Source organism: Gekko japonicus, unplaced genomic scaffold (assembly GCF_001447785.1).
Source record: "Gekko japonicus isolate JY-2015 unplaced genomic scaffold, Gekko_japonicus_V1.1 scaffold3199, whole genome shotgun sequence".
Taxonomy (NCBI): Eukaryota; Metazoa; Chordata; class Lepidosauria; order Squamata; family Gekkonidae; genus Gekko; species Gekko japonicus.
This window is the reverse complement of record NW_015169275.1, coordinates 10218-28952: the sequence shown is the minus strand read 5'-3', so window position 1 is coordinate 28952 and position 18735 is coordinate 10218. Positions and strand designations below refer to the sequence as shown.

Here is an 18735-nt window from a genome sequence, read left to right as displayed (position 1 = left end):
GTGGGGGGGGAGGCGTGGCTATTTGTGCCGTCGCATTCTGATCCGCCATTATGTGATCAGATGCGATGGCGGAGCACCAGGGTTTCGTCCTTTGGCGCGCGCTGCAAAGAGGACGGCCGGAGGGAATAGGCATGTGCCGGCGCAATCACACCGAACGGGTCCGTCTGCAGCCCGTGGCAAACCATTTGCTAGTAGATCTTTGAAGGTACTTTTTAACTGTGCATCTTTGGCGGCACGCCACAGGTTGGCCACGGGTGCACTACGCTTCCCAGATGTTGTGGTGTGATCGCGCCCCGAAAATCCGCCCAGCATTCATGCCTTTCACGCGGCAAATTCTCCGTGTGACCGGGGCCACAGAGACTTTAAGTAGCATTTTCCTCGGTGCCTTCTACCTTGTGGGCATTATCTAGCTTCCCGATTATCTTATGCCTGCCATTAGAATACAAAATTTTTGTAGTATTGAGATGGGTCTTGGTCCAGCAGAGCTGGACACTATTGTAAGGATTCAGAGGATAAACCTCTCAGCAGGTACAGTATTAGTCTCTGAAGCCTTGCAAAACACTTATCGTCAGTCAAAGAAGGGCCCTGCTGCTAAAGCGACAGAAAAGGCAGCAATCAGCTTGTCGTGTAAACTGCTAATTATTCCGAAGCACTTCCTCTCCAGACATTCTTTGAGCTTGCCAAGAATATAATGGATTTCCCTCCAATGTCCTTTCACCTTGGTTCAGAACAGAAGCCAGTAAGCAGAGAAGTGGCTTTATTTATTCATAGCTCACATTAACATTTATTCAGCTGGCAGCTGTACACTGAATGAGGCAGTAACTTGATAGCCACTCGCTGTACTTGTAAAGCCAAGGGATCTTTTGGCAAGTGCTTCTGGCAACTCTTCTAGAATATGGAGCTTGGCACATGAGATCGTTGAGGTCTGGCTATCAAAGGCAAAGAGAATTCGTGACCCCAGCAGAAGAGAAGGGAAAGGCAATTCATTCATGCAGCTAGGATGAAGGGTCATTCATTGGCTCTTGTTTCCACTATGGGAGCAGATACTGTTGTCGTATTTCCTCTCTCTGCCGTGTCACCTAGTCCCAGTATGTGAGAAACAGTGTACATATGTCATCACATGCAAAATCCACACACTTCTTTAGAATGCTGAAAGTACTTCTTCGGTAAAAAAGGTAAAGGTAAAGGTTCCCTTGCTCGAAAGCCAGTCGAATCCGACTCTAGGGTTGCGGTGCTCATCTCCGTTTCAAAGCTGAAGAGCCAGCGCTGTCCGAAGACATTTCCGTGGTCATGTGGCCGGCATGACTAAACACCAAGGCGCACGGAATGCTGTTACCTTCCCACTGAAGATAGGTTCGCCACCACTGGCTTAGGGCCTCAGCAATCTGGCCCTGGCTGCATCTTTCTGTTTTGTTTAGTGATTATATATCAACCCCATTATTATTTTTTTACCATAGAACTCTGAGCAGTTCACAACCAGTAAAGCATTTCTCCTCACACCACTACTATGAATTAACCACTGGAGCCACCACAGCTCCTTCTTCAGTATATTATCTAAATAATCTTTATCGCCACCCTGTAAAGTATAGGCTCAGTCAATGGCTGCTTTTTGTAAGAACTCAAACAGCCAAGATGAAGATCACACATCCCAGCCCATCCATAAAATGTGGCAAAGCCAAGACCTGAATGGAGATTTTCTGGTTCACGGCTCACACAGCCACTGCGCTATATCAGATAATAATGGGAGACGGGGCACAATCTACCTATGGAAACTGGAGGGGAAAATGATCTAGCAATGACGGTCAAGCACAGTTAACTGTTTACATTTCCAAGCTGTCAGAGAATGCTGCATCTTTCCGTTTTGCTTAGTGATTATATATCAACCCCATTTTTTTTTTTTACCATAGAACTCTGAGCAGTACACAGCCAGTAGAGCATTTCTCCTCACACCACTACTATGAAGAAATGGAATGAGGTAAACAGACTCTGGGCATACTATTAGTTGTGTTCTGCCAGCACTGGTATTTCTGGCCACTGTGGGATACAGAGTGTTGGACTGGATGGGCCTTTGGCCTGATCCAACATTGGCATCTCTTATGTTCTTATGTTCTTATGTTCTTATGTTCTTATGTTCACTTCTTTTTCATCTTGGGACTCAGCAAAAAAACCCCACAACCACCCTGCCTTCTAGCTTTGCAAAAAGGAATTTACCTGGTATTTTAACATCTATATCCTCAAGACTTCACATAACATGGGCAAGATACCTACCATTATAGACATCTGTTGAAGGTCGATTCTATTAGTTATGTCAGATAGATGCAAAAATGCAAGATGAAATGTTCCTTTAGATTCAACATGAGAGTACAGAGGCACATCTCGCTCGCTTCTCGGGTCTATCAGTAATGGGAAGGACTGTTTTACCTGGTAAATTACAAGCTAGTCAGTATTCTACTGTCATTTCCAACTCTACCCGAGGAGTCTCGTTTTCTTTCATCTGGCATCGAATTAGCTACTTTCCAATCCAGACAATGCATCATAGCAATTAATTTTGTGTTCCTTCAGACTGTTTGGTGTGAATACCATCTGGTCCTAGCAATTTACTATTGCTTAGTGTATACCAATTTCCACTAACTGCCTAACAGTCTTTATGTATCCATCTATGTCACTACTAAGGTTTATTATCTAAAAGGGATATTTTGGGTGTATCTTGGCAACATTCTCAATTATGGAGAGTAAAGCAAACTTTTCAGCACAGCTAATTTCTCTTACCCAGTTTGAATGTTCTTTTAACTACTGGAAGAGATCTTGTTTGTGAATCACTGAAAATACTATAGATGGCTTCTGTGTTTAAATCAATGGCTCCTCTCATTCCTTCTCTACCTACCTTATTACAGATTTAGATGTATCTTGTCATGAACTCTTCAGAGTTTGTCATTTGTGATTTCTGCTACAATAAAATGTATGTTGGTTTATTAGAAAAAGGATTGAAGTCCTTGGAACATCTCAGAACGTGCTGAGCAATGAAAAGGAGGGACCCCCCCGCCAAAGATAAATAGAAAAAAGAATAAATAAATAGAAAAAAGAATTCGATAATACTGTCCTGGTCAGACGGAGAAACAGCTTGAGCGTCTTTTCTCACCAGCCGGAATTTAATATCTCCCTCCCCCCTTTCATATTGTTCTAAAAAAATCACCTCGTTTTGGGGAAATTGACGCGGCCAAAGTGCAGCTTTTTAGAGTCGCACCAAAAGAGACACACGGCGGCGGGATCAGACAGATCCCCTGAGCCGCCGCGCAGTTGCTCCCCAGCTAGGCTTGCCAAGTCCCCCCGGGGGGCGGATCGGGCCCCGGGGGGAACCCAAGCACGTGACGTGCACGTCACCCAGAAGTGATGCGACCACGCCAGGTACGCTGGGGGCGGGGCCGCGGTCATCCGAGGGAAAACTCCTAAGTTCTATTGACATAAGAACGTATCAAAGGTCTATGCAATGTTATCTTAAAAGCAGGTGAACGTTCATAAGCAGTGACTGGCTAGGCCATAACTGGTTTGGCAGTCACAGGGTGGCTTGCTCAGAACAGGTAGGGATAATTGGCGAGCATGCTGAGGCGTGAGGTGATATGGAAGGTCATTTCCTGAACGGGCTGTCCTATGGCTTGTGATGGGGAGAGGGCTGGGAAGGAATACCCTTGGTGCTGAGCAGCGTTTTCTGAAACCTGGACGTGGCTTCTGACACACCTGGGGAAGAGGTTGAAGCCTGACACATATCAGCACATTTATGTGCATGTGAGATGGGAGCCAGGGCAGATTTGCCTGAATAAAGGCCGCCACGGCGTAGCTTCCTAGCATAGCCTGTCCTCAAAATATGTTCGCATATTTTAATAATTACGACACAGATCAGCCACTCAAGTGAGTTAAACCCATACTTGCTGCCTCATGTCAGTTCGGTGTCGTGGTTAAGTGCGCGGGCTCTAATCTGGGAGAACCGGGTTTTGATTCCCCACTCCTCCCCTTGCAGCTGCTGGATGACCTTGGCCAAGCCGTAGTTCTGTCAGAACTGTCCTTGAAAAAGAGCCGTTTCTGTCAGAGCTCTCTCAGCCCCACCTACCTCACAGGTTGTCTATTGTGGGGAGGGGAAGGGAAAGGAGACTGTAAGCCGCTCTGAGACGCCGAGTGAAGGACGGGGTATAAATCCAATCTCTTCTTCTTCTCTATATGAAGGGTGTTTGGGTCAACAAGTCTGACGTTGGTCTCAGCCTGAGGTCATTTCATAGTGACACATCTGTCAAACAACATGCAGGTAACATTGTTGTGTACTGCCCTCGAAATTCTGCAGATAATTTGCAGCTACTGTAGTCTATGACACCAGCACCTACTGCTGCACCCGCCGGACGCAAGCGGGATCATTCTGTTAGCGGTCAGACACCTTCTCCCGTAGAGGGGTCGTTTAGCAGTTAGAGAGAAAGAAGCATGAACACCTAGTTTTGCCAGGTCCTACCGCCGATCTGTCAGGGGCAGGGGTCGTTTTGTAGAAAAAGAGCTAGGAGAACTCATTAGCATAACTCATTAGCATATGCCACACCCCCTGACATCACCGGAAGTGTGTCATAAGGCCACACAACCCGCCCCCAACGGTCCCGGCCGCCGCCGCCGGCTTTGCAGCTCCACTGCCAAGACCCATGAGGGGCCCAGCGTGTGGGAGTGCAAGGAAGCCCCGCGAAGGCCCTCCCTGGCCCCAGGCAGGCAGGGGTGGGGAGAGGCAGGGAGGAAGCAACTTACCCTCCCTCTTCTCCAGCCTCCTCCTGGCTGAATGAGGGCCGGAAGCGGGGTGGCCGGAAGCAGGGGGCGGGGCTTTGTCATGTGCCCCGCCCCCCGTACCTCACCCGGGGGAACTGCAATCCCCCGCGATCTCCCCCGAAATAACCTCTGGTCAGGGGGCTCCTGGATCCATGTTGGGATTTCTGCATGTGCAAGGTGAGAGGGGCACATGATGAGGTCATTTTGGGGGGAACGCGGGGGAACACAGTTCCCCCGGGTGAGGTACGGGGGGCAGGGCACATGACAAAGCCCCGCCCCCTGCTTCCGGCCGCCCCGCTTCCAGCCCTCATTCAGCCAGGAGGAGACAGGAGAAGAGGGAGGGTAAGTTGCTTCCTCCCCGCCTCTCCCCACCCCTGCCTGCCTGGGGCCAGGGAGGGCCTTGGCGGGGCTTCCTCGCACTCTTGCTGGCCTTGCAGGTCCACCGCCGGGCCCCTGATGTCAGGGGGTGTGGCATATGCTAATGAGTTATGCTAATGTGTTCCCCTAGCTCTTTTTCTACGAAATGACCCCTGGCCCTGATGATGTCACTTGTAAGTGATATCATCACGTTGCCAACGTCGGGGGGTAACACTCATTTTTGGGAAAACCCTACCAGGTGACATCATCGTGCCGGCGACACCAACACAAGAGGGGGCTGTTTGGGGGTGGGGCTTCCCCCACTGGTCAGCTGGCTGGCGGCACATTGGAGCCCCTGAAATTGGGGGGAACCTCGCCCCGACCAGGGTGATGGCAACCCTATTAATACCCCTCATATAATATCATCTCCAAAAATCATAAATGCAACAGATTGTCTGGCCCAGAAGAAGAAGAAAGAAGAGATTGGATTTATACACTGCCCTTCACTACCCAAAGGAGAGTGGCTTACAATCTCCTTCCCCTCCTCACAACAGACACCTTGTGAGGTAGGTGGGGCTGAGAGAGCTCTTTTGAGGACTGCTCGTGAGAGAACATCTCTAAAATAACTTGGGACTGACCCAAGGTCACACCAGCAGCTGCATGTGGAGGAGTGGGGAAATCAAACCCGGTTGTCCCAGATTAGAGTCAGTGCTCAGAAACCACTACACCAAACTGGCTCAGAAGTGACACAAAATGGATGCCAGTCAGAAGATCAGCCTGGGAAATTATTTCGGGAGGTGAGTCAGGCAGCTGGGTGACTAACGGCCCTACTCCACACCCTGAGGAGACACATAATCAAGGACAAAGGGCTTCCCAAGAACATCTGGCCTCACCTTGGACTAATCTCATCAAGACCCAACCTCGCTTCCTCCTGACCCATTTGCCCTAATTAGGCAACCATTTAATACCATTCACAAACCCAGTAGCCTTACCCATCCAGCAACTGCAGGATCATCAAGTAGCCACTAGCAGAGTTATCAAGAAACATTTACATTTGTAGTCCAACCCAGGAAATCTCATCAAGTTTCTCCTAAGTCATTGTTTTAAACACAGAGACCCCGGACATACCTGTCAAGGCATTGTTTTGGGGGCAAGCACGTCACCATAGCCTCAGGTAGTGTTTTGCCCTATAAAATATGGGCAATCTGTGCCATAGCTCTCTGTATGTGTGTTCTTGGCCACACACCTATACTCTGTGGGTTCTCTTCTGTTTGTGCAACTCTGGCCATTTTGCTCCTGCTTCCCGGACCTCTGCAAGATTGGTAAATATTACCCTTCCGCAAAAAAAGTTTTCTCTTTTCCCTCCCTGATTTCCTCTTAGTTAGCTCTTGTGTGTGTTTATGGTGTGCATTTTTGTTTTATGTTTTTCCTTTTCATAAAAACCTCTCCAGTTGAATGTCTGCCTGGTTTATTTGAGAGTTCTCTTAAAGAGGAAAAATCCCGGTATACATTGGTGGAGATCCCAGTTACCTGCCTTTCGCTCTGTCTCCTTAAGTTAAAAAGGTTCCCTTGCTCGAAAGCCAGTAGAATCCGACTCTAGGGTTGCGGTGCTCATCTCCGTTTCAAAGCCGAAAAGCCAGCGCTGTCCGAAGACGTTTCCGTGGTCATGTGGCCGGCATGACTAAACACCAAGGCGCACGGAACGCTGTTACCTTCCCACTGAAGTGGTACCTGTTTATCTACTTGCAATTTCTTGCTTTCGAACTGCTAGGTTGGCAGGAGCTGGAACTAGAGATGGGAGCTCACTCCATCATGTGGCATCCGGGTCTCGAACTGCTGAACTACTGACCTTCCACAGCCTGCAGTTCAGCATCTTAACCCCTTGAGCCACCACAGCTCCATCTCCTTAAGTTAATTCCCCCAATAATTAGGAGACTACCTATTTCTGCTGTCATAAGGCCACCAAGGAATCTAACAAATTAGAAACATATATAATAAAATCACGTCTTAAAAACCATTAAAACATCAAAAACACATCATTAAAACATTTTTTTAAAAAAGCTAAAATTCACATAATAATAGCTTTGAGAGTATTTCATTTCAGTTTTATTCAGGTACAAGCTCTCCCTCCTCTGTGAGGGCAGATCTGCCCCCCCCAATAGCTAGCAATCCAAAAGAGTCCAGTGGAGCCTGAGCGGTGGTTGTTGCCTTCTGACACACTTCCGGTTATGTCAGGGGGTGTGGCATATGCAAATAAGTTATGCTAATGACTTGTGCTAATGAGCTCCTGCACCTCTTTTTCTACGAAATGACCCCTGCCTATGGGGATCCCCAAGGTTCCATCTTCTACCCCATGCTTTCCAGCATCTATGTAAAGCTGCTTGGAGAAGTCATCTAGAGATTTGCGCTCAGCTGCCACCAATATGCAGATGAAACTCAGCTCTGTCTTACACTACCAGTTCCTGTGCGTTCCTGCCCAAAAATAGCCCTGTAGAGTAGTATAGTAGTACCCTGACCTGGATAGCCCCGGCAAGCCCAATCTCGTTAGATCTCAGAGGCTAAGCAGGGCTGACCCTGGCAAGTAATTGGAAAGGAAACCCCCAAGGAATACCAGGGCTCGAGATGCAGAGGCAATCAATCAAGCCACCTCTCTGAAATGTCCAAACCCCACTAGGGGTTGCCAGAAGTCACCATGACTTCCAAGCATGCAAGCACACACTCCCCCCCCAAAAAAAATCACACACAAAAAAGAGTAGTATACTAGCAAACCTTTCTTAATATTATGAACAAAAGATACTGGGTTTGCTGGGCACTGTACATGGCACTGGTTCTGCTGGGCTTCCAAACCCCCCTTGTCTGGATTGTGGTTCTATGCTTGACATCAGTCCTGTTGAGTTGGCATTGCCACAGTGGCACTGGGATTGCTGGGCACTGTACATTGCACTGCTTCTGCTCGGCTTCCAAACCCCCCCCCCCTTCTTGGACTGTGATTCTGTGCTTGATAGCAGTCCTGTTCAGCTGGCATTGCCACAACGGCACTGGGTTCTACTAGGCATTCTGTGATTGCACTGGTACTGGTAGGTACTCTGTACATTACACTGCTTCTGCTGGGCTTGCGAAAATGCCCCCTTCAGTTTCTACTGCAGAGATTCTCTGGTTTGACTTTAGTCCTTGGGAAACAACAGAAGACGGGGGCACCTTCTTGGTGGGGAGGGGGGGTAGTGTGTTTCTTAACATCCAGTCTGGTGGAGCTTGTGATCATTATTTTGTGATGCTTTTTTTTAGTGTTAGTAAAAATTAGTACGGGGCTGTCTTAATTCAGCTGTGACTTACCAGCAAAAAATAAATAAATAAACAGAGGAGGGGGTGTTAAAAAATTATCCATCCCAGGTGCCAAATAGGCTAGGTACACCACTGACTCCCTCCACAGGGAGATTTGTCTGTCTCCCAGGGCTCTTTTTGTAGCAGGAACTCCTTTGCATATTAGGCCACACACCCCTTAATGTAGGCCAATCCTCCAAGAGCTTACAGAGCTCTTCTTACAGGAGCTACTGTAAGCTCTTGGAGGATTGGCTACGTTAGGGGTGTGTCGCTTAATATGCAAATGAGCAGGGGTCATTTTGTAGAAAAAGAGGTGCAGGTAAGCCCGGTTATTAGCATAACTGATTAGCATAACTTATTTGCATATGCCACACCCCCTGACATCACTGGAAGTGTGTCAGAAGGCAACACCCACCGCTCAGGCTCCACTGGACTGTTTTGGATTGCTAGCTATGGGGGGGGGGCTTGTACCTGAATAAAACTTGGCCTTAAAGGTGCCACTGGACTGTTTTGGACCGGGGGGCTGGGGGGAGCTCTACAACTTACCTGGCTGCTTCTTCCTCTGACTGAGGGCTGCTGGGAGCAAGGGGTGGGGTTTGTTGCATGTGCCCGCCCCCTGGGCTCTTTACTGCCGGAGCTCCGCTCCTGTGCGCTCCTGCAGGAAATGACCCCTGCAAATGAGTACCTGCTACAAAAAGAGCCCTGCGAAGTGTCTCCCACTATTGGTGTCTTTCACCAGTAACTGAAGACCTTTTCATTTTGTCTGAAACACCTCCACTTATAGTTTTTGGCTCTCCTTCTTGTTTGTTTATATGTTTTTAATTGAATTTTATATTTTGGCTGTATTTTAATTATTTAAATTTGTAATGTCTTTCTATTTACCACCTTGTGGACCCTGGTTGGGTGGAAACACGGCATTAAAATGTTTTAAATAAATAAATAAACTGATCCTGTTCTTTTCAGTTTACATTTATGTAGCCTTATTTGTTTTAAAACACAGGTGATACCCAACTAGCCAGCAATGGTGCTCACAGTGAGCATTGGAATGAATAAATCCAGTTAAGGTCACAAAAATAACACTAAGTATGTGGCCTTTGATTGCGCAATTAAAATCCAGTGGAAGTTCCAATTACTTGTAGAACCTGATTTCTGCGTAGAGAATAGATTCTTCTTCTGAGGATGAACTGGATAAACTGGATTCCTGGTTTGTCCTGCTTTTTGCATAACGAAGGACACATGATAGCAGCATTATAGACCGTCATTACTCTCAGAAGATCAAAAGGAAATTCAGTTACATAGAGCATACAGCACTCACTCTTTATAGTTCTCCCTAAATACATAAATATGCTGTACCATCTATCTTCCCCATCAGGGAAAGGAGAAGGCCTAGGGTGATTAAACCAAGGTGTTGATAACATGAACAATGTTCCCTCTAAGCTGTGGAGTCTTGTTAGCAAAAATTCTACTTTGTGAGCTACTGGCATTAAAGTTGTGAGCAGGCAATTTGGCTATTGCATAACTTAGTTTGCTCTGGAGCCCTCCTTCCTGAGTTAAGACAAAAATGTGTGAGCTGGAGGCTAAAAAAACTCTGAGCTAGCTCACACTAACTCGGCTTAGAGGGAACACTGAACATGACTGCATATTTATTTTCTGTTTCTGTATTTCTGATCCATGCTAGCCACTATAATATGCTAGAGCTCCTCAAGGGGGGGAAAGAACCTGTACACCAGGGATTCCAACCACAGTGCACATGGGCACCATGATGCCCGCTGATGGGTTTCCTGGTGCCCAATTTCTTCTCCCTCAAAGTACCTTTTTACGCAAGCAGATAACCAATCCTGGCTTTCCTCCACCTCACTGGAACAGCAGAACTCAGGAACAACTGACTTCATAGTAAAGGTAAAGGTAAAGGTTTCCCTTGCTCGAAAGCCAGTCGAGTCCGACTCTAGGGTTGCGGTGCTCGTCTGAGTTTCCAAGCCGAAGAGCCAGCGCTGTCCGAAGACGTTTCCGTGGTCATGTGGCCGGCATGACCAAACACCAAAGCGCACGGAACGCTGTTCCCTTCCCACCGAAGCGGTACCTATTTATCAACTTGCAATGTCTTGCTTTCGAACTGCTAGGTTGGCAGGAGCTGGGACCAGAGACGGGAGCTCAGTCCGTCATGTGGCACACTCGGGTCTCAAACTGCTGAACTACTGACCTTCCACGGCCTGCAGTTCAGTGTCTTAACCACTTGAGCCACCACAGCTTCATAGTAGACATCATAGTAGAAGGATGCTTAACTTGCAGCTTCCCAGCATTTTATGATTGGCCCCAACACCCCATGGCAGTCATTTTCTAACTCGCCTCAGCTCTCCATGGCAGCCATTTTGTGGTAGCGCCCATTCCCTGTTCTCAAAATTCTAAACACGCCACGGGCTCGAAAACATAGGGGACCCCTGCTGTACACAGTACTGACTCCAGGTCTTTGTAGTTCCCCTCAGCGTACCCCTTTAAAGCACAAGGCTTCTATTCATGGCTCCCATAGACTGAGAGGAAAACGGTGAGCAGGGACTGACTGATCTCCCTCACCTCCCTCTCATCTGTCTTCCCTATCTGTAGGTTACGGACATGAGTGAAGGTGGCGTTTGCCTTGCTAGAGCTGCGGAACACGTTAACCGGGCTTATCTGCCTACCTGGAGGAAGACAACAGGAGCCAGATCTATTCCAGAATGGAAAAACAGGATCCAGTAGAATGGTTGCAGCAGCAACAGGACACAGGAGTGGAGGGGTGTGGGACACAAGCTTCTTTCATTTCCTGCCCTCTAGCACACCGAACCTCGCAAACTCATATTCTGTTACAAATTTTAAAGGACATTGGCTATTTCAAAGTTAGGTAAAGGTTCAGGTTCCCTTGCTCGAAAGCCAGTCGAGTCCGACTCTAGGGTTGCGGGGCTCATCTCCGTTTCCAAGCCGAAGAGCCAGCGCTGTCCGAAGACGTTTCCGTGGTCATGTGGCCAGCATGACTAAACACCAAGACGCACGGAACGCTGTGAGCTTCCCACCGAAGTGGTACCTATTTATCTACTTGCAATGTCTTGCTTTCGAACTGCTAGGTTGGCAGGAGCTGGAACTAGAGACGGGAGCTCACTCCATCATGCGACACCCGGGTCTCGAACTGCTGAACTACCGACCTTCCACAGCCTGCAGTTCAGCGTCTTAACCACTTGAGCCACCGCAGCTCCATTTCAAAGTTACACAATGTCTAATCATGGAACATAATCATTAAAACTAGTCGTAACAATAAGCAATTTTCGTAAAACTTTTCTGGCAATTCACATATATGAGAGAACCTTGTAAAAGTTCGTACTAAACAGGCATCCCACAGAATATGATGTTCAGCTATATTAGCTACAGTCCTCAGCACCCCAGCTATAATGGAGGCCAAAATTGTTTTTGTGCTAGTACTAAAGTAAACAGAAGTGTTATGTAATGTAGGGGTGGAGGGAAATGCCACTTGAAACAAATCAATACCTCCAGGGCTCTTTTTGTAGAAAAAGCCCAGCAGGAACTCATTAGCATAATAGGCCACACCCAACAGCAGAAACTCATTAGGATATTAGGCCACACCCTGACAGCACCACTCATTAGCATATTAGGCTGCACCCCCGTGTTACCAGAAGTGTGGTCATCCAGCCACACCAACCTTTTGCTTCTTATTCTGTTTACCTTGTTTGTTGTCAAAACCCAGAGCTTTTCTTGTAGCAGGAACTCCTTTGCATGTTAGGCCACACACCCCTAATGTAGCCAATCCTAATGAGTGTCTGCTGTTGGGTGTGGTCTATTATGCTAATGGGTTCCTGCTGGGCGTGGCCAACTCAGGAACCAGCCGGAACTCCGTTCCTGTGCGTTCCTGCCCCAAAATAGCCCTGAATACCTCTAGTATCCTGGCTGTGATCTACCAAGCGCTTCTCTCTCTTTTTTTATTTGAAGCCAGTAAAATGCTAAAGAAAGAAGTATTCACAAACGGGAAACACAAGGAGCTCCTACTCTTGGACAGAAATGCGGCGACAGAGCAATTTACCTTCTGCTTATAGCCAGTCAGCAAGGGGCAGTCCAACAGTCAATAAGCCCACAGTGTCCAAAGGCACGCAAGTAGCTATATTAACACAGCCAGCTGATTACAGTATTTGTGCACTCAGAGCATTTCTCAAACTCATGACATTCTGCCCAGTTGCTGTTTAATCGGGTTCTTTGTTCCCTCTTTAGCCAGTTTCATGAACTCTTGCATTGTCAAGTCAGAAGGCTCAACTAGGTAATAATTTAGGGGAGTATTTACAGGAGAACTGGACACAGTTGGAACAAAAATTACAACTGTACCTAGCAGTGACAAAGGCTGAAGAACAGTCCGAAGATTATGAAATCACAGTTTTGCTTGTTGACAGGCAGTGGCTGCGTTCAGATGGGAAGCTAACCCCGCCATTGCCCCAGCTCTAATTTGATCCTGATCTTTTTTATCCAGCGTTGCATGACTAGACAGCTCCCCTTACCGTGCACTTACCCCGTGGTGGATTGCCTAGACGGCGTCCACCCGAAGGAGCTGCGCGGTCGGGTTTTTTAATATTCTGTTTGCACATGTGCATCCGCACCTCAACGTGTACTTGTTTTTTTGTGCATGCGTGTAATTTAATGGTTAAAGCACCACCAGTGGTACCTCTTTAACACCCAATGAGGCAGATACCATTTTATCAGATTTCCTTTTGGTATCCCACCAGCAAGGGAAGTATTCCACCAAAAGATTCAAGGATGCTCTGGCAACATCCCAGATGCCCACATTCTTGCAGATGACATGATCATTCCAGCAACAATAAAGGAAGAACATTGATGCCATCCTGAAATGTGTTCTTGACAGATCATTCCAGAGGTGTGTAATGGACAACATCCAGTTCCTAATGCAAAGTGTCAAGTACACAGGCCACGTTTTTACCGAAAGGGGTGTTAGGTATGATAAAGAAAAAGTGGAGGCTTTCGGTCAAATGTCCCCAACTAAAGAAAACAAAGGTCTGCACAGATTCCTAGGTGCTATAGAGATCTCTGATGAAGTTACAGACCAGCAAGAACATGAAGGTGGTTACGCTCCCGTTATCTTTCCAAGACCCACTGATACTCCAGCTGAAAGTGTACTGACTAACAGTGGACAGATGGCTAATTTTCCTGCTAAATTCAAAGACTATGTAAAAGTGAACCCCAGTAGTATGTCAAGTGCTAGCAACCTCTGGCTCCATATTTTTATAATATTTGAGTAATGCTTCCTCCTTTCCTAGAAAAAAACTTGGATCGAGCATTCTATATTTTTTACACTTTATTGTGTTTTAGACTTACCATATAAATCTTTTGCACTCATTTTGGCAGCTCCATCTGCTTTGCCCATACTGCCACTGCAAATGGAGAGAAGAGAAAGAAACGGTCAAGAACAAGCCACACTTTCTATTTTACATATTTCAGTGTGTTTATTTCAGTATTTATTTCAATAGCACCAGGGCTATTTTTGAGCAAGAACGCACAGGAACGGAGTTCCGGCTGGCTTCCAAGTTGGCCACACCCACGACTACAGCCAAAACCTCTGCGCATGCGTGGCTACAGAGGGAAGGCCTGGAGAGCGACACCCCCCTGGCAACTCTGAGGTGGGTGGGCCAGGGGGGGCCTGGAAGGATCAGGGAGGCATTTTAATGCCTCCCTGCGCCTTCCCCGACCTGTCCAAAGGCTGACTTGCCTGGGCTCCCCGCAGTTGCTGGGCGCTCAGGCAAGCCAAGGGAAGGCTGTTTAAACTGCCTCCCCTCCCCTTCAAGGGGGGGCTTGCCCGGGCTCCCCACAGCCGCGGGGCACCCAGGCAAGCTAAGGGAAGGCATGGGTGTGGCCTAATAGGCTAATAAGCTGTGCTGTCAGGGGTGTGGCCTAATATGCTAACGAGCTTCTGCCATTGGGTGTGGCCTATTATGCTAATGAGTTCCTGCTGGGCTTTTTCTACCCAAAAAGCCCTGAATAGCACTAATATACACATTTTAAGCCAGTGAAATCAATAAACCTTCAGAGACCTAGGAGGATTCTGGGACATTACCCACCTCTTTTCTTCACTGTGAGATCAAGAACCAGCCTTGGGCTTGTGCATTTCCTTCTACCCCTCCTATCGCACATAGACATTAATAGCTGACCCAGAAGATCTCACAGTTATTTGAACGTGGCCCTGAAACCCCTGAAGCTGGGAGAAAGCTCATCATACAATGAAAGATTCTTCCTCTGTTCCTGACTCTTGCAGAATTGTGTTGGACACCTATCGTTTTAGAGGAAGAACTATTAATTGGAGTAATAAATGGCTTATAAAGGAACATTCAGCATCCCTTCTAAATTTACACCATCTCAGTTGATTTTGACAATCTGTTTAGTAACCTCCATTTTTTTAGATTAATGCTTTTATTTCACTCCTGAAAACTTCCATCTTTAATTATGTCAAATAGGGAGTGGTTTTGCAGTCATGACATTTTTCCTCAGTGCCCCCTCAAAACCACTGCAGTCACCCCTCTTCTCCCCTCTAATTCTCCTTACTTGAAAAGCATCTAAATTTTATAAAAATGATAGCAGTAGATCCCTAATAGCTAGGAGGCTCCAGAGAGTCCATTGATTGACTTAACTGAACCATCGACTTCACAAGAGGCCAGGAAAGTGTTTGGACTGCAAAGGGCGAGGAAAATCCAAAACTGTCTCAAAGGAAAATGATGCTATTGATGAAAGTTTCTTAAATTCTTTTGAGGCCCTTCCCTCTTGAAGAGCAGACTGATATTATGAAGAGATTTGAATGATTACGAGATCACTTGATTGAAGTCCAACAAAGGAATGCAATTAAATTTGCTAACAGTGACAAGAATAACAATAAGAGTGCAGAACTTACTACATTACAATCATACCAAAACTCCCAACCTAGAGAGAGATATAAGCAAACAACCTATGAGGAAACCAGAAGAATGGGGAACTTCCCCCTCTTCAGAAAGCCATGGGAGGGATTATTCCCTTCCTTGTAAAGAAACTCTCTTGCAACGTTCCATCTGTTGGAATATACAAGGTCTATAATGCACCTTCTTGAGGAAGATCAGAAGAACATCCTATAGGGGACAGCTGAAGGACTGCCAGATTAGGGGCTTCCCAAAATTTCAAATTATGTCCTTCCTGTCTCCTGATTGACTCTTTGGAGACTTCCTGCTCCAATTTAGCCTTTGTTCCTATCTTTCACAGCAGTTAGTCAGTTAGTTAAGCCTCTCTCCTTCCTCCATTCTCTCAGCATGAGCACCGCTGCAAAAAAGGAAACAGTTTACATAGGCAAAAAGAAGAGGAAAGAAACTGCTAAATGGCTGCTTCCTGCACAGCTCAGCACAACTACCTACTAGACAGGTTGACTGACAACAATTTTCTCATCTGGAGGGAGAGAATGAAAAGCCACTTGCTTGAAATGGGACTCTAGTATGTCGTCAATGAATCCCAGCCAGGAGATAAAACCCCAGCAAAACAGAAGTCCTGGGACATGGACAATGAGATGGCAAGAGGTACCTTAATAAAAGGTTTGTCAGATAAAGATGTTTTGCGAGTCATTCAAATGAAAACTGCAAAGGCAGTCTGGAATGATTTGGAGAGACTTTATGTTAACTCCTCTCTAAAGAGCCAGTTCTATATCCAAAAGAAGCTATTTAGTATAAGGATGCCTGAAGGGGGTAATCTGCAAGAGCACTTGGATCAAATGGTTAATCTGAGTCAAGAGCTAAGAAGTGCTGGCAAAGATACTGCAGAGCAGGATTTGATTGTTTTTATTTCAGTTAGTCTATCCAAGACTTATGAAAATATTATATGCCAAATAGAATCAAAAGGAAATTTCTCTCCACCAAATGTGATAAATGAACTGCGACAAACATTCAAACATAAACAGTTTGAGAAGCCCAACAGAAAGGTGGAGCAGAATGCTGACCAAGTAGCTCTATATGTAAATAATAAAAGCAAAGTAAGTTGTTATTCATGTGGAAAATGGACATATTAAAAAGGACTGCAATGCTTTTAAAAAGAAGGCTGCCCCTCCAAGACAAAGGGGGAGAATTTGAAACAGCCACCCCTGAAGAAGTATTTCATATTAACTAAAGATGCAACCAAAAGTCATATATGGTTTTTAGTGCATGCTCAATGCACAGGAGTGCACACGGAGACTTTTTTGAAACTCTAAATGAAGAAGCACTAAGTGTAACTAATGGGAGATCTGTTGTGGCAGAAGGGTAGGATTGGGAACTGTAAAAGGCAGATTCCCAGAAAGACAGGACAGAGGAATCCTTACTGAGAACGGTTTATATGGGCCACATCTAGCAAATAACTTGATTTCAGTAAGAGTTCTTGCAAAGAGGAATGTTGACCTCAGTTGAGGAAAGATGTCTTATCAAACAAGATGGTGAACTGATTGCAACAGGGAGAGTGCATGAAGAGTTATATGCTCTGGACACATGCACACAAAGTGCAAATTTGACCAAAAGTTGCAATCATAAGAGGTGTTCCAGGATACAGCACCGAGAATTTGCAATTGCCCAACTTAAGAACCAGACTTTGACGAAAGGCATACAAATAAATACGTGTACAATTGAAAGTAAATCCATGCATTGCATCCTAGCAAGGTGAAAAGACCACGTTTCAGGAACAATCATGAACCAAATGAAATAAGGCACCTCCTGGAGCTCATTCATAGTGATGTTCATGGTCCAATGAAAACAGAGACCCCTAGTGGGAACAGATATATTTTGACTTTCATTGACAATTTCTCTAAATACACAGTTACCTACTTGATCGGGGAGAAGAGTGGAGTACTTCAAAAGCCCAAGGCATACTGTTGCAAAGGTTAGCAACAGGTTCCAGAGGAAACCACTGGCAATCCAAACTGACAACAGAGGAGAATCCGTGGGACATGATATAAAAAGGTATTTAACTGAACAAGGTATCAACTCACTGTCCCATACACACCAGAACAAAATGGCATAGCTGAGAGGAAGAACCACTCTTTGACAGAAATGTTACTAGAAGCGGATCTACAAGAGAAATACTGAGAAGAAGCCACCAACACAGCCACTTATCTACAGAACATGTTGCCCAGAAAATGTGCCAAGAGTACGCTGCATGAGCTGTGGCATGGGCAGAAACCCAGCACAAAACACCTAAGGGTATTTGGGTCAAAAGCCTTCGACTGCATCCCCAAGAAAAACAGCCCAAGTTGGATTTAAGGACCACACAAGATATTTTTGGGGAAAGCGAATCTCTACTATCAAGAAATGCATAAAAGACCTAGATTACTTTAGCTCAGTTATATGAGCTCGAAGAATATTTTCCACCCTGTTCTTTGGCATCCCTCCACCTCCAATCATCCCAGCCTACATTAAATACCTAACAGTTCCTCCTTACTGTAGAGCATTCATGCTTGCACAACCGAACGCTGCCCCTTCAGCAGTCCTATATGAGAGACCCTCAATGATAATCCCCCCCAAAAAAATGCTTGCACAACCGAACACTGCCCCTTCAGCAGTCCTATATGAGAGACACTGTAATTTCCCTTACGCAGATAGACTCTGCCAATGGAATTTGAAAAAGGTTGACTCCTTGCCCCATTATGATATTGGAATGCCCTCGTTATAACTTTTATCATGAGTTATGGATTGTCCCTATTCTAACCAAATTGCCTTCCACTATATTAAAAGATGGAGCTGTGGTGGCTCAAGTGGTTAAGACGCTGAACTGCAGGCTGTGGAAGGTCAGTAGTTCAGCAGTTTGAGACCCGGGTGCCGCATGATGGAGTGAGCTCCCGTCTCTAGTTTCAGCTCCTGCCAACCTAGCAGTTCGAAAGCAAGAAATTGCAAGTAGATAAATAGGTACTACTTTGGTGGGAAGGGAACAGCGTTCTGTGCGCCTTGGTGTTTAGTCATGCTGGCCACATGACCACGGAAACGTCTTCGGACAGCGCTGGCTCTTCGGCTTTGAAACGGAGATGAGCACCGCAACCCTAGAGTCGGATTCGACTGGCTTTCGAGCAAGGGAATCTTTACCTTTACTATATTAAAAGATAATATCATTCCCTATCTGTTGGTGGATAGATACCCAAGGACGATGCTGGCTGTGGCCAAGTATCTCTCCACCATATTTTCCTTAAAGAAATAAAGACTCCTTATCTGCTGCTCAAGATGATTGGATCAAAGGAAGGAAGGAAGGAAGGAT

The 18735-nt window shown here is 46.2% G+C and overlaps 1 protein-coding gene across 1 annotated transcript in view; it reads right to left on the bottom strand.

Annotated features, from left to right (window-relative positions):
- The window catches only part of EPS8L2 (EPS8-like 2), a 117096-nt gene that overhangs the window by 96167 nt on the left and 2194 nt on the right, over positions 1 to 18735 (bottom strand). Inside the window, exon 2 of the mRNA XM_015416556.1 lies at positions 13834 to 13889. Within this exon, the coding sequence (XP_015272042.1) occupies positions 13834 to 13889 (56 nt within the window). The remainder of the gene's footprint in view (positions 1 to 13833; positions 13890 to 18735) is intronic.